Source organism: Notolepis coatsorum, assembly GCF_963971535.1.
Source record: "Notolepis coatsorum genome assembly, chromosome: 18".
Classification (NCBI taxonomy): Eukaryota; Metazoa; Chordata; class Actinopteri; order Aulopiformes; family Paralepididae; genus Notolepis; species Notolepis coatsorum.
In genome coordinates this window covers 12,689,360-12,709,945 of record NC_140182.1, presented here as the reverse complement: position 1 = coordinate 12,709,945, position 20,586 = coordinate 12,689,360, and the positions used below count along the sequence as shown (strand labels likewise).

General features: G+C 47.7%; 1 protein-coding gene across 1 annotated transcript in view; it reads right to left on the bottom strand.

Annotated features, from left to right (window-relative positions):
• Positions 1–1,255: 1,255 nt before the first annotated feature.
• The window catches only part of LOC311244837 (zinc finger homeobox protein 3-like), a gene marked incomplete at its 5' end in the record, with an annotated part of 47,846 nt that continues 28,515 nt past the window's right edge, over positions 1,256–20,586 (bottom strand). Inside the window, 7 exons of the mRNA XM_084334520.1 lie at positions 1,256–1,475; positions 2,428–3,114; positions 7,203–11,980; positions 14,959–15,121; positions 18,795–18,905; positions 19,238–19,362; positions 20,159–20,263. Coding sequence (XP_084190646.1) covers positions 1,359–1,475; positions 2,428–3,114; positions 7,203–11,980; positions 14,959–15,121; positions 18,795–18,905; positions 19,238–19,362; positions 20,159–20,263 — 6,086 coding nt within the window. The 3' untranslated portion in view covers positions 1,256–1,358. The remainder of the gene's footprint in view (positions 1,476–2,427; positions 3,115–7,202; positions 11,981–14,958; positions 15,122–18,794; positions 18,906–19,237; positions 19,363–20,158; positions 20,264–20,586) is intronic.

Genomic DNA, 20,586 nt, shown 5'->3' with positions numbered 1-20,586 from the left:
CTAAAATCTCTTTGACAATTTATTTTTCCAGCCTAGCGAAGACCGGCTCTACATGCTACACAGCTAGCGAGACGAACACTGTCAAGGGAGTGGACGGGTGCAGAGCCCAACGAGAGCCTGTCTGCAGACTGAGAGGTAGACTGCAGGTCCGGCTGGGCAGTGAGGTTACACACATTAATGCTCTTTGGCCTCTGTGGCATCTGGTTGGTTTTCTATCATGGTGGTGTTTGGTTATATAGTAAGTAGGGTGTCTTGACAAGACAGGGAGAAGGAGCTCTGTGACAGAGGAGAACAAGGCCAGGAGGGAGATACAAGAACCGGAGGGAACCCTGGGGTGTTGGTCTATCTCTCGCTCTACGTGTTCTAGTAGAGAGGGGTTTCTCTGGGGTGTCGACAGGACTTGGTTTGGTGTCTCTCTCTACGTGTTCTAGTAGAGAGAGGTTTCTCTGGGGTGTCGACAGGACTTGGTTTGGTGTCTCTCTCTACGTGTTCTAGTAGAGAGGGGTTTCTCTGGGGTGTCGACAGGACTTGGTTTGGTGTCTCTCTACGTGTTCTAGTAGAGAGAGGTTTCTCTGGGGTGTCGACAGGACTTGGTTTGGTGTCTCTCTACGTGTTCTAGTAGAGAGGGGTTTCTCTGGGGTGTCGACAGGACTTGGTTTGGTCTCTCGCTCTACGTGTTCTAGTAGAGAGAGGTTTCTCTGGGGTGTCGACAGGACTTGGTTTGGTCTCTCGCTCTACGTGTTCTAGTAGAGAGAGGTTTCTCTGGGGTGTCGACAGGACTTGGTTTGGTGTCTCTCTACGTGTTCTAGTAGAGAGAGGTTTCTCTGGGGTGTCGACAGGACTTGGTTTGGTCTCTCGCTCTACGTGTTCTAGTAGAGAGAGGTTTCTCTGGGGTGTCGACAGGACTTGGTTTGGTGTCTCTCTCTACGTGTTTTAGTAGAGAGAGGTTTCTCTGGGGTGTCGACAGGACTTGGTTTGGTCTCTCGCTCTACGTGTTCTAGTAGAGAGAGGTTTCTCTGGGGTGTCGACAGGACTTGGTTTGGTGTCTCTCTCTACGTGTTTTAGTAGAGAAAGGTTTCTCTGGGGTGTCGACAGGACTTGGTTTGGTGTCTCTCTCTACGTGTTCTAGTAGAGAGAGGTTTCTCTGGGGTGTCGACAGGACTTGGTTTGGTGTCTCTCTCTACGTGTTTCTCTTTGGGCCGCTGTGGCTCTGTGTCTTTGGGGTGTTAGGCAGCAGAGTATAGATGCAGAGAGGGAGAAGGGCTATGAAGGGGTGACCATGGCTGAAGGAAGAGGGAGAAGAGGTATGAAGGGGGTGAACATGGCTGAAGGAAGCACCGAGACCCTCTTCTTCCCCTCTAAGCTCGGTCTCTCTCTCCCGCCCCGGCGCTCAGCTCTGCCTGCTCTCTCTCTGCCGAGTCAGAACTAAGGCTCCTGGCTCTTTTCTCCTTGGCTCTGGCATTTTGGAACCACACCTTAAAAAAAAAAAAAAAAAATTCATGAAGGTATTAGTATCGAGTAGAAAAAGAAACACAAGATGACTTTTATTTCCCTTAACCCTTTCACTGCCACACTACCAAATGGTTAACCCTTTCACTGCGACAATACAGACCGTTAACCCTTTCACTGCCACACGACAGCAGGTTAAACCCTTTCACTGCCACACTGCAGAAGGTTAACCCTTTACTAATGGCTGCTTTTTTATATAGCGCTTTTATCCAAAGCGCTTTACAATTTGTTACTCACATTTTTACCCATTCACTCACCCATTCACTCACACATTCACTCACACATTCACACACCGACGGCGGAGGCAACCGTGCAAGGTGCCAACCTGCTCATCGGGAGCAATTAGGGGTTAAGTGTCTTGCTCAAAGACACATCGACACGATGCCCGGAAGGAGCGGGAATCGAGCCGGCAAACCTCCAGACGACCGCTCTACCTCCTGAGCCACTGTCGCCCCGGTAACCGTCGGTGATAGTAAAGGGTTAACCTTCTGTCGCGTGACAGTGAAAGGGTTAATATTAGGGATGTCCGATATTGGCATTAAAATGTGATATCGGAAAAAATATCGGTATCGGTTAAAAAAAAAAAAAAAAAAACATTATTATTATTATTATTATTTTTTTACATTTCTATAACCTTTATTTACCCAGGCAAGCAAGTAAGAACAAATTCTGATTTTATTTATTGTCAAAAGTATGCATAATGTTATGTTAATTCCACAACAAGACATATGTAATGTTAATTACCTGAAATTATTCAGTTTTTTGGTGGGGGAAACCCTGCATATATCGGTATCGGTTGATATCGGTTGATATCGGTATCGGAAATTAAGAGTTGGACAATATCGGTATATCGGTAAAAAAGCCAATATCGAGCATCCCTAGTTAATATCCATGTGGGTGACATGATGGAAGTGTTACCTGCACCACTCGGTGGGGCAGCCCCAGCTCCTGACCCAGGGCCTCACACTCCTGCCTGTTGGGCGTGCGGTGGCTCCGGTAGACGGCCCGCAGCTGCAGCACCTGGAAGTGGCTCATCTGCGTGCGCTGACGCTGTTGCTGCAGCTGCTGGTGCTGCTGGTGCTGCTGCCTCTGAGCCTCCCCCCATTCGGAGCTCGGACCCCCGGAGCCCTCGGGACTGAGGGTCACACTGGAGCCTTCCTCGCATGGATACCCCTCCTCCTCCTCCTCCCCTTCCTCATACTCTTCCTCCTCCTCCTCCTCCTCCCCCTCCGGGTGGTTCAAGTCAAAAGCGGAGGAGTCGGCGGTCAGAGGCGGTTTCTCCGGGAACCCTTTGTTGTTCCCGGCTAGGAAGCCGTGGCTGGGGACGGTCAGGAGGGAGAGCGAGGAGCCCGGCCGCTCCAGGAAGGAGGCCATGTTCCCCATGTGACCCGAGGAGGAGCCGCCGCCGCCGGGGGACAAGGAGAAGCCCACTCGCTCGGCCTCCGCCCAGTGCCGGGACCTCATGTGGGCGTCCAGGGCACTCTTCACCTTGAAGAGAGCTCTGCAGAACGGGCAGCGCAGGTGGCTCAGGCCCAGAGTGAAGCCCGGACCCATGGACCGGAACTGGCCCTTCCGCTCTCTGGCCCGCGTGTTCTGGAACCAGACCTGGAGAGACGCGTTAATTTTCATCGTCAATCATTATGAATTGAAAATGGGGGGACCCTGATGTAAACAGGGTCTGCATCCCCTTAACAATTGTGTGTATTGTTGAGCCGTACTGTATTGTACCCATTCTGCAATCTGTTAATACAATTTTCAATCAATCAATCAATTCAAGGTTTACATTTACATTTACATCTAGTCATTTAGCTGACGCTTTTATCCAAAGCGACTTACAAGTTCTGTACGACAAGTCATCAGGAAGGGCACAGCTCTATCAGCTGAGTAACAATGTTCATCAAAGTGTTGCGTGCTACAGTGTAGGTTAGTTTATTAGGACAAGTGCACGACAGTAAGGTTAGTTAGTCGGGGTGTAAAGGTACACGTATCCGTACCGAACCGTTTCAGTGTGTACCGTGTACGGAATGGTAAGGTAAGGTTATTTAGGGTTAGATTTTTATTTTTATTTATTTTGTATTATTATTATTATTATTATTATTATTATTATTATTATTATTATTATTATTATTATTATTATTATTATTATTATTATTATTATTATTATTATTATTATTATTATTATTATTATTATTATTATTATTATTATTATTATTATTATTATTATTATTATTATTATTATTTTCAGATAATGGTTGAAGAAGTGCGTCTTTAGTCGACGGCGAACGATTGGACGGGTTTCGGCTGTCCAGTTTAGTTGGACGATATCTACTTGTACAGGTCGAAATAAAAAATGTATGCAATCTACACTATTACATCACTTTTCCCCCACTTGGATGGATTTCTGAGGACTTTTGAGGAATAAATGACCAAATCCTTGCTTCTAATGTATATATAAAGTAGGGCTGTCCCCGACTAAGGATTTGGATAGTCGACTATGATTGGCCAAAATGTGCCGTTAGTCGACTATTATTATTTACATTTTTTTTTAAATGTATCATTCCATTTGGGCTGTGGGGGTGCTTAATGTCTGAAGGAGTCGACTGAAGGCTTCTTGTCCTCTGCAAAAGCATGCAATTGGTCCACTGATGGATACATCTTGATATTTGTCTAGTCTAGTGTGTTCATTAGATGGGTGAAATCCTCTTTCTGTGCCTCTGTGCCTGTTTTCGTAGGCAGTTAGCCTCTGGTATGCGTGCCATTAGTGTTAGCCACGCTTCTAGGCCACTTTTCTTTTGGAAAGAATGATACAAAAATATATAATAATAATATTCTTTTATAAATTATTTAAAAAAAAATTGTATCCGACTAAAAGGTTGGCAGTCGACTACGGCTCCTTTCGACCGATTAGTCGACTAATCGACTAATAGGGGTCAGCCCTAATATAAAGTCTAGACATTTCTCACAAAAAATATGAAATGTTGGTGGTGGTACGTTTTCTGTTTTATTTGCACACAGAATCTCTTTCATGAACACTGGAGCCACAGTTTATTTCCTATCATGCATTACATGGATGATTATTAGTATTAAGCTTATTCCGTCTGTGTCTTCTATAAATTGACCATATTCACAAGGCGGCCATTTTTCTCTTATATCATGCTCAGGTTGGGATTCCTTTCCACCCTGTATCCACACTGGAACGGGGTGGAAAGGAATTCCAACCAGTGCATGACATGAGAGCAAAATGGCCACCAGTGTAAGGATGGTGGGCCAGCAATTTGGTCTAGCGCGTCAAAGCAAGAGCTTAGTAAACTCCAGCTCACTCAAAACAGAGCTGCCCGATTCACTCTTCACTGCTCTCTATAAGGAATAGTGTGGAGGGGGGGCGGCTAGGTGGTGCAGTGGGCAAGGCGCTCACCACCAATGCAGGAGACGCTGGGTTCGAGCCCAGATCTCCGCATTGCTATCAGCTTGGCTGGTCGTTCATACTAATACAATTGGCAGTGTTAGGGGGTGGGAAGCTGATGGGTGGGGATCGGACGTTGTGGACAGCGACTCCTACAGGTGGGTTGGTGCGCCTGCGCAGCAGAATCAGGAAGCGACGGGGGCGGCGTGCCCTCCAAACGCAGACCCCCGACGCTGAGAGATCGCGCTGTGCAGGTGAAAAGATGCGACTGCTGCTTCCTCGAGTACCGGAGGGGACACGTGATGTAAGGCTTAAGGGCTCTGCATGCTACAGAAACTGCAAAGCAACTGCAACACAACATCGACAAAGCAACGGTGTTGCAGACACTCTGCCTTTATGCTTCTGCAACATCAATGTGCAGCCTATGCAACATTGTACCCCGGATGTAGCTAGGTTCCCTAGATAGATGAAATTTCCCTTCTCAACCAACCCATTGATAACAAGCAAAAAAAGAAGCATTATTTTTACTTCCGGTCGGGGGATTTCAAAATAAAAGAGCGACGTCTAAAAGCACCGTAAATACGTTTATTTTGTACATTATCTAACGTTAACACGAACCTAAACTAATCTAAAGTTAGTTTAGGTTCGTGTTAACGTTAGATAATGTACAAAATAAACGTATTTCCGGTGCTTTTAGACGTCGGTCTTTTATTTTGAAATCCCCCGACCGGAAGTATTTGTGATGTATTCTGCTTGTGTAACTTTAGGTTAGTTTTAACATTAGCCAGCAGCAGGGATGGACGCCTTTGTGCAAATGCAGGCAGCTACAGGCACTCGAGGTCGAGGAAGAGCTGCTGAATTTAATCGGCAGGAGGAGAGAGAGCTCGTCAAAGCTGGATATATCCTTGTGGCTGTGGTTGTAGGCACGAAAATGCAGCTCGAACTACCTGTTATATTAAATGAATTGATTGCTGTTTAACAACTTGTCCGTGTCCAGTCCTTTCGAACTGCCCCACCGTTCATTGTAAACAATGATGCATGTAATTATATTAACGTTACTGTGTGTTGTTGTAGCTATGTTAATAAATTCTGAATGGCATTAACGTTAGTTGGGTATGATAGAGCATTGAATAGCATCAACGACGTTAGCTGGCTGGCTACAACAATGGAGGGTGGTATTCCTCGCTGCGGGACCAATATTATTCTATGACAGCCCCGCCCCCATTCGCTAACCAACCAATCACTGCTGCGCAACATCAATGCAAGGTTGTTCAGATTCGATTTTGGGGAGAGGTACGCAACATCCTCACAACACACTCTACAACACCCTCTACAACATGTTGCGTTGAAGTCGTGCTGATGTTGTGTTGCAGTTGCGTTGCAGTCTCTGTAGCATGCAGAGGCCTTTAGTCCACATTGCAGCAGGCTTGTGGGAGGCATGGCCTAACAGCGTTCGAGACAGGGGAGGGTAGAATTGGACGATACGAAATTGGGATGGGAGAAAAATAGAAAATGGGAGAAAAAGTTGATTAAAAAAAAAAGGAATAGTGTGGAGGGAATGCATGCCAGACCGTCGTGGATGAGGGTGGATGAGAGACTAGCATTCCGTTTGATTAGCTTTTTAAATAACATTTGTACCTTAGGTAAACCCACTCAATTGTATTCTATTTATTATTGTGATGTTTCTTCTTGACTTGTTTAAAGAAGATGTGTCCGGCCCATGGGGACATTAACGTGTGTTGTCGGGCCTTACAAATTAATTTGATTTGATTTGATTCTATGATTTTATCCACCAATGATAGACATGATCATAATACCAGACATGCTTCAAGTAGTCGCTTTACCCTACCTCTGCCTAGAACCAACGCTCTAAAGAAAACTGCAATGTATAAAGCCATAACATACTGGAATAGGATCCCATTACATATCATACGGACGGAAAACAAGGACAGTTTCAAAAAGAAACTTAAAGGAGCCATAATCCGGATGGAAATCAATATATGTCATGCATGAGTGTAGCTGCAGCCATGTTATCCAAACTTCTTCTGTTTACTTTGTGTGTGTTTTTTTTAAAGGTATGGTGAAATGGATTCACCTATGACCTTTTGTTTTATTTTCTATTGATTATGTATGTGATATATAACTGATTTACACTGAATGTTTCATATTTGTACGTGTACAGTCTGTGAGGACCCCAGGAAGAATAGTCAACACGTTGATGATGACTAATGGGGATCCTAATAAACATAATCATAAACATGGTGGATCCTATTTATCCATGAAGAAGTACCTGCACCACGCGTCTCTTGAGGCCCACGTCGCGGGCGATGCCCTCCAGGACACCTCGGGTGGGGTTGGAGTCCAAGCTGTAGCGTTGGCACAACACCTCCAGCTGCTCCGGGGTGATGGTGGTCCTCTGGCGCTTATCCCTCCTCTGCTCCTCCTCGGCCGCCTCTCTCCCGCCCCCCGGGACGTCGTAGCCGACCTCCGACGTGACCTTCGAGCCTTGCTTCATGGAGGACATGGACGCTTGAGGCAGGCCGGCGAGGGCGTTGCCCGTGTGGTTAGAGAGTGAGTTCTTGAGGTGCGTGTTGTTCATGTGTGGGAGCATGGCGTGTGTGTGGTTAGAGAGTGAGTTATTGAGGTGTGCGTTGTTCATGTGTGGGGGGAGCATGGCGTGTGTGTGGTTGGGGTGCAGCTGGGTCATGGCACCGGAGAGAAGCTGGCTAGCCATCAGGGTGTGGTTAGGGTGAAGCATCATGTAAGGCATAGGGCGGTCTGTGAAGCCCGGGTGGAGGAGCTGGACCTGGGACTGGGCTGCGAGGAGGTGCCTGGTCTGGTGCTCCTGCCACAGCTGGAATGAAGGCAGGGACACGGGGCAGAGGGAGCACTGGAACTGGGCTTGAAGCTGGTTCTGGGGCTGGCTCTCCACAGATGGGGGGCCCAGGGTGGCATCATGCAGACGAGGGTGGCTCGTTTCAGACTCGGGGTGGAGGTTGATCGACGTATGAGCAGGGTTATCTGGGGGCGACGCCGAGCGATGGCTGTGTAGATCTCCTGGGCTGGACTGAGCTGCCGGGAGGGGGGTGATAAATGGTTTTTGTGGGGGTATTAGTGGCTGGAGCTGTTGTGTCTCAGGTTGGGACGGTAATGACTGCAACACCTTAGCAGTTTCCTGGCTCTGGCCATCTACTTCAGAAACGAGGCCTTGGCTCTTCTCCACCGGAGAGGAAGTTGCATCATCATCTTCTGACTTTGCACTAACGGAGTTTGGCTCACCTATGACAGGTGTGTGTTCACCATCATCTGTAGGACGAGGCTGTGAATCCAAAGGGGTGGGTGAGTCAGGGTGGGTGTAGTATTCATAGGTGAGGTCCATGGAGTTCTCATTCTGACTGCCACCTTGTCCTTCATCATTGCAATTCTCATCCTCGCTATGGTCCGAGTTCTTATAGCACCCAGCTCTCTGAACACTGTCCACGTGGCTCTTTCCCTCTAAGCCCTCCTCTGTCCCTCGGTCCTGATGTTTGCGGGCTCTCTGTCTGGCATTTTGGAACCACACCACAATGATTCGGTTAGGAAGGGACAGACGCGCAGACAGCCTGTCATATTCCTCCTCTCTGGGGTAGGGAGTGGCCTCAAACACCCCCTGCAGAGTCTCCAACTGTTGCTCGGTGAAGCGGGTGCGAGAGCAGCGACGGCCGCTGTGGGGTTCCCCTCCTCTGTGGGGTTCTTGTCTCTGGGGCTGCGGGGAGCGGTTAGGTGGGATGCCTGGGGAGAGTGAGGACGGAGGGTCTGCCAGGGAGTGGTTAGGTGGGAGGCCTGGGGAAAGTGAGAATGGCGGGTCTGCCAGCGCTGTGGTCGGAGGGTTGTTGAAGTTGTAAGGGGAGTCCTTGTCTCGTTGACGCTCTTTAAACAGGGTGTTGCGGAACCAGTGTTTGATGACTTTATGAGGCAGCCCGGCGAGGGCAGACATCTTGTTCATGTCCTCATCACTGGGGAGACTGTTGATGTCAAAGTGCTGCCGCAACACGGCGAGCTGCTTCTCGGAGAGACGTGTCCGTGCTCTCTTACCCTGCTGTGGGTCTGGCAACACGGGGCTGGCCTGGGGTTGTTGGTGCCCTAGCAACACAGGGCTGGTTTGCGATGCCTGTGCCAACAATGAAGGAGTGAGCTGCAACGGTTGGCCCAGCAACGCCGGACTGAGCTGAGATTGATACAGTTTGGTCAGGTCAGAGGTCATGCCAGAGACACAGTCCAACCAGGGCTGGGACTGGAGAGCCATCGACTGCATCACGACAGACGGAAGGAGAGGCAGGTCCATGGGGAAGGGCATAGGGGGCAAAGGTAGTGGGGGTAAAGGAAGCTGTGGGAGTTGGGGACGAGTAAGAGGGAGCATTGGTAGTTTGGGGAGAGGAGTGGCCTGAGATGGAGGCTGGAAGGCTGAAGAAGAGGAAGGAGAAGAAGAGCTTGGAGTGGCTTCCTCCTGTTGTTGACATACTGGTGGTTGAGGAGAGAATGTGGGAGGAGAGCACGCAGGGGACGTCGGTTTTAGGTCCGAGACTGGTGTGGCATCTGCGAGTGTTGGTTGTGAAACTGGAGGTGAGGGTGATGATGGTGGTGCTTTAACTGGGATTTTGACTGTTTCCGTTGGTGGTTCAGGGCCAGGTGCTGTGGCTGGGGCTGGATCTGGGGCTGGATCTGGGGCTGGAGCTGGGTGTACAGAGGTCTCCCCTGCTGTGGGGAGGGGGTAAACCTTATCATACTGCACCCTGTACTCTTTAGAGAACCTCTCCAGTACAGCGGTGGGGAACAGGAGCCTGTGGAAGTACTCCTGGTGACTCTTCAGGACCAGAGCATCGGAGAACAGTTTCCCACAGTCTCCGCACTTCTCCCCCTCTCCACAACACCTCTTCACTCTGTTCGCCACTTCCTCCCGTTTGCTCTCCTTTTTCTCCTCCCGTGGCAACCCTTCCGTCTCTTCGTCCACCGCTTCTCCGTGATGTACACCTTCCGGACTCTCCTCGCCGCGCTCTTCCGTCTTTCCATTCTGTAATTCTCCCCGTTTGAACTCGTCTTTCTCCTCCGAGTATCCATCCTCCTCCTTGATGCCGGGGTCTCTCCGCTCCTCTGGGGTGGCGGCGAGGGCTAATATCTTCAGCTGGTTTCTCTGGCGGTTCTGGATGTATTGCAGGGCCAGCTCGTAGCCGTAACCCTGAAGCAAGGCTCTGAGCGGCTCCCCGTTCACGGCGGCGTAGGGCACTCTGGGAGGAGGACACTCTGGTCCAAAATGGCTGAGGGAGCTTACATTGGAGTTTCCGTTTCCATCACTACTCGGCTCTCGCTGCTTCTCTGCGTTTTCTCTCTTCTCTCCCTCTGGACTAGACGCGCTGTGTCCTTTCTGCACCTGGTTCACGGAGGAGTCACTATAACCTACTTCAGCCTTGGTCTTGCATTGCACCGGTTCACAGGCCTGGGTGTATGCGGCTGAATTTGGGGTTTGTTTCTGGGTCGGCTCCTCTTCCGCCTCGGGCAAAGGTTCTCCCATAACCTCTTCCTTAAGCTGCTCCGTGTGGGGGACGTGGTTGGCCAAGCCCGCCTGGCTGAAGTCAGACAACCTAAGGGTTAAATCCGAGTGAAGCGTCATGTCTCCAGAGAGGTAGAAGGGCAAGAGGAGTTGCTGTTGCAGCGAGAGCAAGTTGTCCGGTAAAAGGGAAAAGTGTTGGTTCAGGAGACTATCTGGGCCCAGGGGAAGGTGTTGGAGCAGCGCTGGGTTGAAGAGCTGGGACTGCAGCAGGGCCGTGTGCTGTTGGAACTGTGCCTGAGCCTGGGCCTGGGCCTGGGCCAACTGCTGCTGTTGTATTAGCATCAGCTGACTTCTGGATGCTAGTAGCTCTCTCATCTTAGCCTGCTGGCTCTCATTCGGACCAGGGAGGGTTAGCTGGGGGTCACTCGCGGAGCCTGCTAAAGAAGAGGTGGAGAGGGCGACTAGCTCTGGTTTCCTGGCTAACGACAGACCCTTGGAAGACTCCTCTCTGGAGGTAGCGGCTTGAGCGTGCTGGGTGGTGGTGCTAACAGAGGCCGGGGTCTGCGGCGGTGCCAGGTTCTGGGCAGCGCGGGCTCGGGTCTGGTGTAGGACAGAACGGAGGTGGATGTCCAGGGTGGAGCTCTGGGTGTAGCCCACGCCACACAGGCGACAGCGGTAGGGTCTGGGGTCTGGGCCACGGGGAGCCTCGGGGAGCGCCGGGCCAGAGTCCTGCCTGGCCCGCCTGGCCCGGTGCAGGTGAGAGACGGAGTTATAGTGGACCAGGAGAATGGTCTTCTGCGTGAAGGACTCAGAGCATACGGTGCATTTGTAGGGCCGGGCCGGGTCTAGATAGCGGTCCATGGTGGGGTTGGAACCCTTTCTGACTGAAAGGCTAGGACTGGGTTCTGACCCACTCTCCTCCCGATGTCCTCTCTCTGTCTCCACTAAAACCTCTTCTCCTCCCTCAATCTCACCTTCCATAGAATTCCCTTCATTCTTCTCCTCCACTCTTGGCTCCTCCTTGGCTTCGATCTCCAACGCCTCTTCTTCCATCTCTTCATCGTCACCCTCTCCTGCTTCTTGACCTGCCTGAGGGGACAAGTCGGCCTCCTGCTGGACTGAACTCTGCCCGGGCAGCGTGGTGGAGTGCGGCGTCAGGAGTGTGCACTGTGGGTGCGTGGTGGCGTCCAGCTGTGAGTGTGTGTTCTGCATGTGCCTCTGCAGGGCCTCCTGGCTGCGGCATCGTCTGGAGCAGAGGGGGCACTCCGTCGCCGCCCTCATGGCGTGGTACTGCCAGTGCAGCTGTAGCTTCTCCTGGGTGGGGAAGGCCAGGCTGCACCTGCTGCAACGGAACCGGTAACCATGACGATCAGAGGGGAGAGGAGGGTCGCCGGGGGGCGGGGAGGTGGGGGGCGAGGAGGGGGGCGGGAGCTGCGTGGGGGACTGGGGGGCCTGTCTGCCGTCTTCCAGGGGAGGGGTGAGCAGAGCTGGGACGTCTTTGGGTGTGGCTTCATCTCCGTCAGCCTTTTCCACTGGCATACCTTGAATTTGAAAGAAAAAATTATTATAATAATAAGCAGCAACAATTTATTTGCTGACAATACAAAATTATGTCTGTACTTATTTCTGTAAGACGGTAAGATACCGCTTCTGGTTTTTAAGATCGGTATCTCTAATGATACACTGGGGGGCAAATTCACAAAGAATCAGTTACAGACAATTTTTTTTATTAAAGCAGCAACAATTAATTTGCTGACAATACAAAATTATGTCTGTACTTATTTCTGTAACACGGTAAGATACCGCGTCTGGCTTTTAAGATCGGTAACTCTAATGATACACTGGGAGGCGAATTCACAAAGAATGGATTGTGCGGCGCTAATAGCACCCTTAACTGCACGCGATTAGCACCCGCTATTTGCTCCGTCTTTGCGAGCCATTCACTAAGGATATTGCGCGGATGATATACTAGCGCAAACATGCTCATAGGTGTGCAATTTTCTTCTGGCAGATATCAGGAAGGGGAAAAATAAACCCGAAATGAGGCATAGACATAACAGTATTTTTCACCATTTATATTTAGCTTATTTCGTATTGTATTTAGTTTATTTCATAATGTATAGAGCTTGCTTAATTAGTATTTTCATGACCCATTGCGTCCTTTGTTTTTGTCACTATCTTTCGTCATTGCATTTGTTTGTCATCCCCGACCTGTCCATGGTGCTGAATCTTTAGACCAAAGTTAGGCACTGTGCCAGTGAAAATATTGTCTCATTTAGGAATATTTTTGGAGTGAGAAAGTTGTATTTAATGTTTAGTTAAGATAATAGAACCTGCATTATCATATACTCGAGAATAAACTTTTCATTGGCCGTGTTTCCAGCATCTACTCCTCATGGACCTGACGAAACGTTATAAATTAAAAGTCGATTCTGGAGAATATGAGTGTGCGGGTTCTATTTTCTTTATTGTCATCATTACTGTACCTAACCCAGCACCCAAAGGAGTGATGTGCTTTGGGGGGAATGTATAGCATTGCCCCACCACTATGATCCAGGCATCTGAGCCAGCTTTTTAAGATGTCAAATGTGCGCTCGAGCAAATGTGCGTGTTCTGAGCCCAATTGTATGCTGCCTCTCCAACGTTGGCAGGATTACGCATGTCAAGTGGACCCAGGGAATGTGGAAACCACATTCCTTATTATATTACTGGCATTGCACACTACCTGTGTTGATTGAATACGTTTGCGTCCTATTTCTAAAAACATGTTCGTTATCGCTTGGTGGTACAATTGGAACGTGAGTCCGGTCAATAATAATAAACTTTATTTATATAGCACCTTTCATACAAGGATTGCAGTTCAAAGTGCTTTATATAATGAAGACATAATAAAACAAGCAGCAAGAGCAATGCATAACACAAATAAAAATGGCAGCATAATGCAAAATCTAAATCTCGTTACAAAATCAATCAATCAAGACAACATTGGGAAAGCCGACAACGTTAAATAACAATATTTAAATAATACATAAGATTGCATGGGATCTCTGGGTGGCTGGCTCAATATCATCCTTGATTTCATCGAGTAGATCAAGAATTGCTTGAGCTGGCAACCTGTGTCTCCGGAGGATTTCGGTCTTGCCTAAATCACAAAGTGATATTATCATTAGAAATATTCTTTCACGAGCACGCTTGGCATTATTATGATGCCTTCGCCTGGCAACAATTACTACTGCCATGATCACCTGAGACATTGGCAATGACACCCCTTTATAAATGCTCTTAGTTACCACCAAATCTCTCAAGACGTAAATAGCATTGCTTTAACTGCGCGAGGCAATTAGCGCAGAACTTTGTGATTTGGGAGTGTTCTTGGATTAGGCTCATTTGCATAGAAAGGGGCACATGTTCCCCCCATATTACCTCATTTTAAATACCTGCAAATACCACCGTCGCACCAAGACGCAATGCTGATGCCGACGCAATTACCACCGTATCTCACCCTTTGCGCTTGCTTTGTGAATAGCAAACTGTGTTTCACCAGTGGCCCGCTTCTGGAGGTCAATAACGGACAAACTTTCAGATCTGTGTGGCTTAACTATCCCATTCACAGCTGTTACGCTACTCCTGAACGATATAACGACACTACCCGCGTCCGTACAACTGAAAAGGGTTGTCCTAGCGGGCGTCACAGCAGCGAAGAAGCTAATAGCAATGAGATGGAAGGAGCCTGAGAAGCTTACAATGATTAACTGGTCCCTAACTCTATTGGATGTGATTTATCTTGAGATATCCACAGCCCGGGTGATTGGGGTGGGGCAGGCTGGAATTGACCTGTGGTTCGCAGCAGCTGAGAAGGTAAAGACCGCAGTGTGCGGCTGAGCGGGGTTGGGGTGCGTGTTCGGGTGAGTCCGGCGGTCTCTTGGGAGGGGGAGGAGGAAATGTTTTTGTCTGTCTTGTCCCTTGTCTTGTCATCTTGAGTTTAGCTGGGGATATTATGGGGGGGCAGCTATTTAACTATTTCTTCACTGTTTGGCCACTTTTACACGGTCTCTGTGAGTCTATGGAACACCTCTACAGGTTTTTGTTTTTTCATGAAGGTTCATTGCTCTGTTTTCAGGTCGTGTTCCCCCAAAAAATGGTCCTTGTGGTGGGTTGGAGATGTACGTTTTATTAATATGGGGTCACACGGCCGGGAATCGGGGCTGAACACTGGGAAAGACCATTTATTAGATAGTACCCCGTGGAATTAATTTAGTAGGTTGAACTCTGGTTTCTTTTCTCTTGTCTGTATAATTGTTAGTCTGTATTATTATTATTGTTTTGTTATTTTTTGTTATTTTCTTGTGAAGTTCTATGTATTGTGATTGTGGTTAATGTGTTGTCTTGTTTCGTGAGAATGTCAATAAAAAAATTTGATCAAAAAAAAGCAAACTGTGTTTCAGAGCTATTTGCGCAGGCATAGCGTCAGAAAAAGCCGCGCAATCCCTTTGTGAATTCGCCCCCCGGTAACACTAACCGTTGTCTTTCTGCGTGTGGGCTGTGGGACACTCTGGTGCGTGGGAGTCATCCGTTATCCTGCGTCTGTGGTCTTTACGGTCATCGTCTGTGGATCTGTCTGTCTCAGCCGGCTGCTGCTCAGTCTCTTGTTTAGGCTCTGGCTGCTCCACAGGCGGTGTCACCTTGAAAACAAACAACCGAGAATTTAATATTGCTTTTATTAAATATAATGATGAAGACCATTGAAGATTATTGCCGAACCACTGCCGCCTGGGCTCAGTGATTTCATCACCTCAAAAGCCCAGTTTTTCAAAAAACAACAGGGCTTTTGAGGTGATGAAATCACTGCGCCCAGGCAGCAGTGGTTAGGCAAAAAAAATGTCAGAGTATATATCTGCTTATAAAACGAATATATATATTTCTCCACGTGGTAAATACACAGGTCACAACATGTTTACAGGAAAGCTTTGGAGTTGTATTTGGAGTGTATTTCGTGACTGCTGGGAACTAGGCTACACTGGCACACCTACTTCCAGTGAATGACGCTAAGCTAGGCTAACGGCGCGGCTGTTCCCTAAGCCTAATGCATGCACAGAGAAGGAAAGGGTATGTATCTCAAGGGTAGCTGGCAAATAAGCTAATTTCCCAAAACGTTGGTGTGTTCCTTTAATACTGCTGAAGACTGCTGAATACGTCTGAAGACTATTGAAGACTGCTTAATACTGCTGAAGACTATTGAATACGGCTTACTATTGAAGACGGCTTAAAGGGGAACTATTTTACTATTTCTTTCACTATTTGGGCACTTTTACACAATTCCTGTGAGTTTATGGAACACCTATGTAATTTTTTAATTCATTGTTTTGTATTTCTAATCAAGTACTCAAAAACAGCATTTTTCTACCTCAAGATCTTAAGCCGTTTTGAGCCTGGGCTCCAACCACTGTGTGGCCTGATGCCACATGGGGCCACATTATCATGCAGCTGAGTCTCTCTGACATCACAAATCAGCACATTTTCAGATGACTCAGTTCAGTGAGGGTGAATATTGTGAGAGGAGAATTGGAAGAATGCGCCAATATGAGAATTAGAGACATAGATCATATTAATATAAGTCCACATAGCTAGGAAACAATGCTAAACACTGAAAAAGGCCATTTATAAGATAGTTCCCCTTTAATACTGCTGAAGACTATTGAAGACTGCTTAATACTGCTGAAGACTATTGAAAAACCATTGAACGTTTCCACACCGTGTCAATATTATGTTACTGTATTATCTCGTTTCAATATTAGGAATAAAAACGCGTTAACATTGTAATGGGGAAAAAAAGGATTTATAAAAAATATAACAGGGTTTGTCTGAGAGCCTGCTCCCTATTCCAATATCATAAAACATTTAACTGTCCCTGAATATAAAAGTGTGTTGTAATATCTTTAAACCTGATGTACAGCCTGGAAGCACCTATATACTGGAAGAGGGATTGTATAAAGAGGAACTGTGTCTGTCCTTCAGATCCACCCTCTAACACGGCCCGCGGGTTTAATAAAACTTTACTGAGCTGAATAATGAATTTATTTAAAATCCTTCTTCATATAGAAACCCCCCCCCCCTCTCCTCCACAGCTCCGAGCGCTGAGAGCAAATACTAAATCTGTGCGAGCAGCTAGCTGGCCTATGGAGAGAGGGGACAGACAGGCAGCGACGAGGGGTCTTCTCTACATAACAGCTTCATAAGAGACAGAGAAGACACACGTACACACAGGCGTGCACGCAGACGTGCATACACAAACACACACATATGCACACACATGTTCAAACACACACACACGCGCGCGCACACACATGCAGACATTGCAGAGAAAACTGAAGGTCAGGCTTAATCTAGAGAGCGTAATTGGAAAGCAAGGTACATAATGGCCATCATCACCTCAGTCTGAATTAATGAACCTCAATTACTATCAGAGAGTGTGAGAGAGGGAGGGAGGGAGGAAAGAGGGAGGGAGGGAGGGAGGGAGGGCGGGAGGGAGGGAGGGAGGGAGGGAGGGGGGGGGCAAGAGGGAGGCAAGAGGGAGGGAGGGAGGCAAGAGGGAGAGAGGGATGGGGGGAGGTAGGGAGGCGAGATGGAGAAAGGGGGGTGGGGTGAGGGGAAGGGTGTAAGATATGAAAAAGAGGGAGGAGGACAACGTGGGGGGAGGGAGGGAGGAAGTAAGGGGTTATGAACAAAAAAGAGAAAGTGCCCCAGCGAGAGAGAGAGCGGAGAGAGAGAGAGAGAGAGAGAGAGAGAGATAGGAAGGGTGGGGTACATCAAGAAATTGAAAGGGAGAGGAAGAGTGAGCGAGAGAGAGAGAAAAGGAGGAGTTCAAACAGGAAAGAGAGAGATTGGGGGAAGAGGTTCAAACTAGAAAGAGGGAGAGAGGCAGAGAGAGAGGCAGAGAGAGATGAAGGGAGAGAGAGAGAAAGAGAGAGGAGAAAGAGAGAGAGAGAGAGAGAGAGAGAGAGAGAGAGAGAGAGAGAGAGAGAGAGAGAGAGAGAGAGAGAGAGAGAGAGAGAGAGAGAGAAGAGAGGAGTTTAAACAGGAAAGACAGAGAGAGAGGTAGAGAGAGAGAGAAAAAGAGGCAGAGAGAGAGAAATAGAGGCAGAGAGAGAGGCAGAGAGAGAAAGAGGCAGAGAGAGAAAGAGAGGCAGAGAGAGAGGCAGAGAGAGAAAGAGGCAGAGAGAGAGAGAAAGAGAGGCAGAGAGAGAGGCAGAGAGAGGCAGGGTGGGAGGTGGCAGCAGAGGCAGAGGATAGGAGGAGAGGGAGGGGGAGAAAGGGAGGGGAGGGGGAGGAGACAGAGGGAGAGAGAGGGTGAAAAGGAGACGGCGGTGAAGTGTAGGCAGAGAGAGAGAGAGTGAGACAAAGGCCACTTAGCATACGGAGGAGATGGAGGAGGTGATGTGGATAGATGACCAGTCTTTGTTGGCTGGAGAGACACAGTAAAAAGCATGGGGCCCCTTTTAGCTTGACTGCACTTCTGGTAATAGAGGGCTACTTAAACATGCATTATAGAAGCACTGGCTTCTCCCTCACTCACTCAGTCAAACCCCTCTCTCTCTCTCTCTCTCTCTCTCTCTCTCTCTCTCTCTCTCTCATCTCTCTCTCTCCATGTCTTTCTCTCTCTCTCATCTCTCTCTCATCTCTCTCTCTCTCATCTCTCTCTCTCCATGTCTTTCTCTCTCTCTCTCTCCCTCTATCTCTCTCTATCTCCATCTGTCTCTCTCACTCTCCATCTCTCTCTCTCTCCCTCTCTCTCTCTCATCTCTCTCTCATCTCTCTCTCTCTTCCACTCCAGGAGACGCACGTACACACACACACACACACACACACACACACACACACACACACACACACACACACACACACACACACACACACACACACACACACACACACACACACACACACACACACACACACACACACACACACACACACACACACACACACACACACACACACACACACACACACACACAGATACACAGCATGCACGACTGCATCAAAGATGATAGCAGGGAGCTACTTATACATGCATTAAAAAAAGCACTGGCTTTCTCTCTAGTGCTTCTTAATGGAATTGTCTCCCTACATTTCACAACCAAACCCCACCCCCCCCCCCGATCCCCATCTCTCTTCAGCTTCTCATTTTCCTCACAATACAATGAATGCGTAAACACACACACACACACACACACACACACACACACACACACACACACACACACACACACACACACACACACACACACACACACACACACACACACACACACACACACACACACACAGTAAGTACAGTAAGTAAGCAGCACATACTGTACTCATGAGCCGGTCCACACAGTCCTGGGCGACGCTGTGCAGGTGAGTCAGGTGTTCTCTCAGGTGAGAGTCTGCGAGGAGGACTTGGCACAAAGGACACTGGACGGTCTGACGAGACGAGAGACACGCTGTCATTATGAAGGAAGACATGTGTGTGTACATCTTTGTGTATGTGTGTGTGTGTGTGTGTGTGTGTGTGTGTGTGTGTGTGTGTGTGTGTGTGTGTGTGTGTGAAAAACAACACACTGCAACATTTCTGATTGGATCATTGTAGTTCATGTCCAGTACGTCTTGTATTATTATTATTATTATTATTATTATTATTATTATTATTATTATTATTATTATTATTATTATTATTATTATTATTATTATTATTATTATTATTATTATTATTAGTATTATACATAGAATAAATGAACGATTTGAAAGCTGCCCACCTGCTGGTTCTTGGTGTGCTGGTGTGTTCGGGGACGTTTGGGCGAGAGGGGGACGTCCGTCTGCTCAGAGGACGGACGCTTGGCTGGAGGACACAGGTCCCTTATCTCCTCTGCAGTTATTCCATCTTCAATGAAAAGTTATAAAAACACAAAATACCCAGAAGGATAAGTGACTCTTTTTAAAATAAATTTAAAAAAAATATAAATTATTTAACCTTTATTTAGCCAGATAAAACATTAATAACAGGTTTCTTATTTACAATGTCGATCTGGTCCAAGAGGCCCCAACAGGAGTACAAATATACATATATATACACATATATACATATATATATATACATTACACATACATACACATACACACCAATAACAAAATAAAAACTGTTAAGAATCATACACATAAGCAAATAACAAACAAACACATGCACAGCCTATGTACAAAAGAAATAAACAGGGGAGGATTAGGGGGGGGGGTGAAAGTATGTGAGTGTGTGTGTGTGTGTGTGTGTGTGTGTGTGTGTGTGTGCGCGAGTGTGTGTGTGTGTGTGTGTGTGTGTGTGCGTGCGTGTGTGTGTGTGTGCGTGTGTGTGTGTGTGCGCGCGTGTGTGTGTGTGTGTGTGTGTGTGTGTGTGTGTGTGTGTGCGTGCGTGTGTGTGTGCGTGCATGTGCATGCAAACAGATGCGTGTGTCTAGGTGCGAGTATGAATGAGTGCTTGTATGTTGTGTGTGACGGTGTATGCAAGTGTGAAACTGGGGTATCAGCAAGAGCAGGGGGGATCTACTAAGAGCATGTTGAGTATTTTCTTGAAGGCAGTCAGTGAAGTAAGAGCTGTACGTTTAGAAAGTTCGTAACATGCAGTGGTGTGTATTTGGTTAAGAATGAAATCTTCAGTTGTTTTTCGGATGTAGAAGTGGTCTTACCCGTTTCTTTAGAAATCTTCTCCACCCCCCAGTTGCATGTGTCTTTGGTTTGGTCCAAAGGACCAGTGGTCTCGGTGGAGGGTTCCATGTCCTCACTCAATTCTCCTGGGAGGGGGGGAGGAATTATAATGCAAACATAAACTATTGTCCTTCCATGTGGATGCGGTGTGTTGACTGCTTCTGGTCTCTGTGTTTTAATATTGCTCTGTGTGTTGACTGCTTCTGGTCTCTCTGTCTCTGTGTTTTAATATTGCTCTGTGTGTTGACTGCTTCTGGTCTCTGTGTTTTAATATTGCTCTGTGTGTTGACTGCTTCTGGTCTGTGTTTTAATATTGCTCTGTGTATTGACTGCTTCTGGTCTCTCTGTCTCTGTGTTTTAATATTGCTCTGTGTGTTGACTGCTTCTGGTCTCTCTGTCTCTGTGTTTT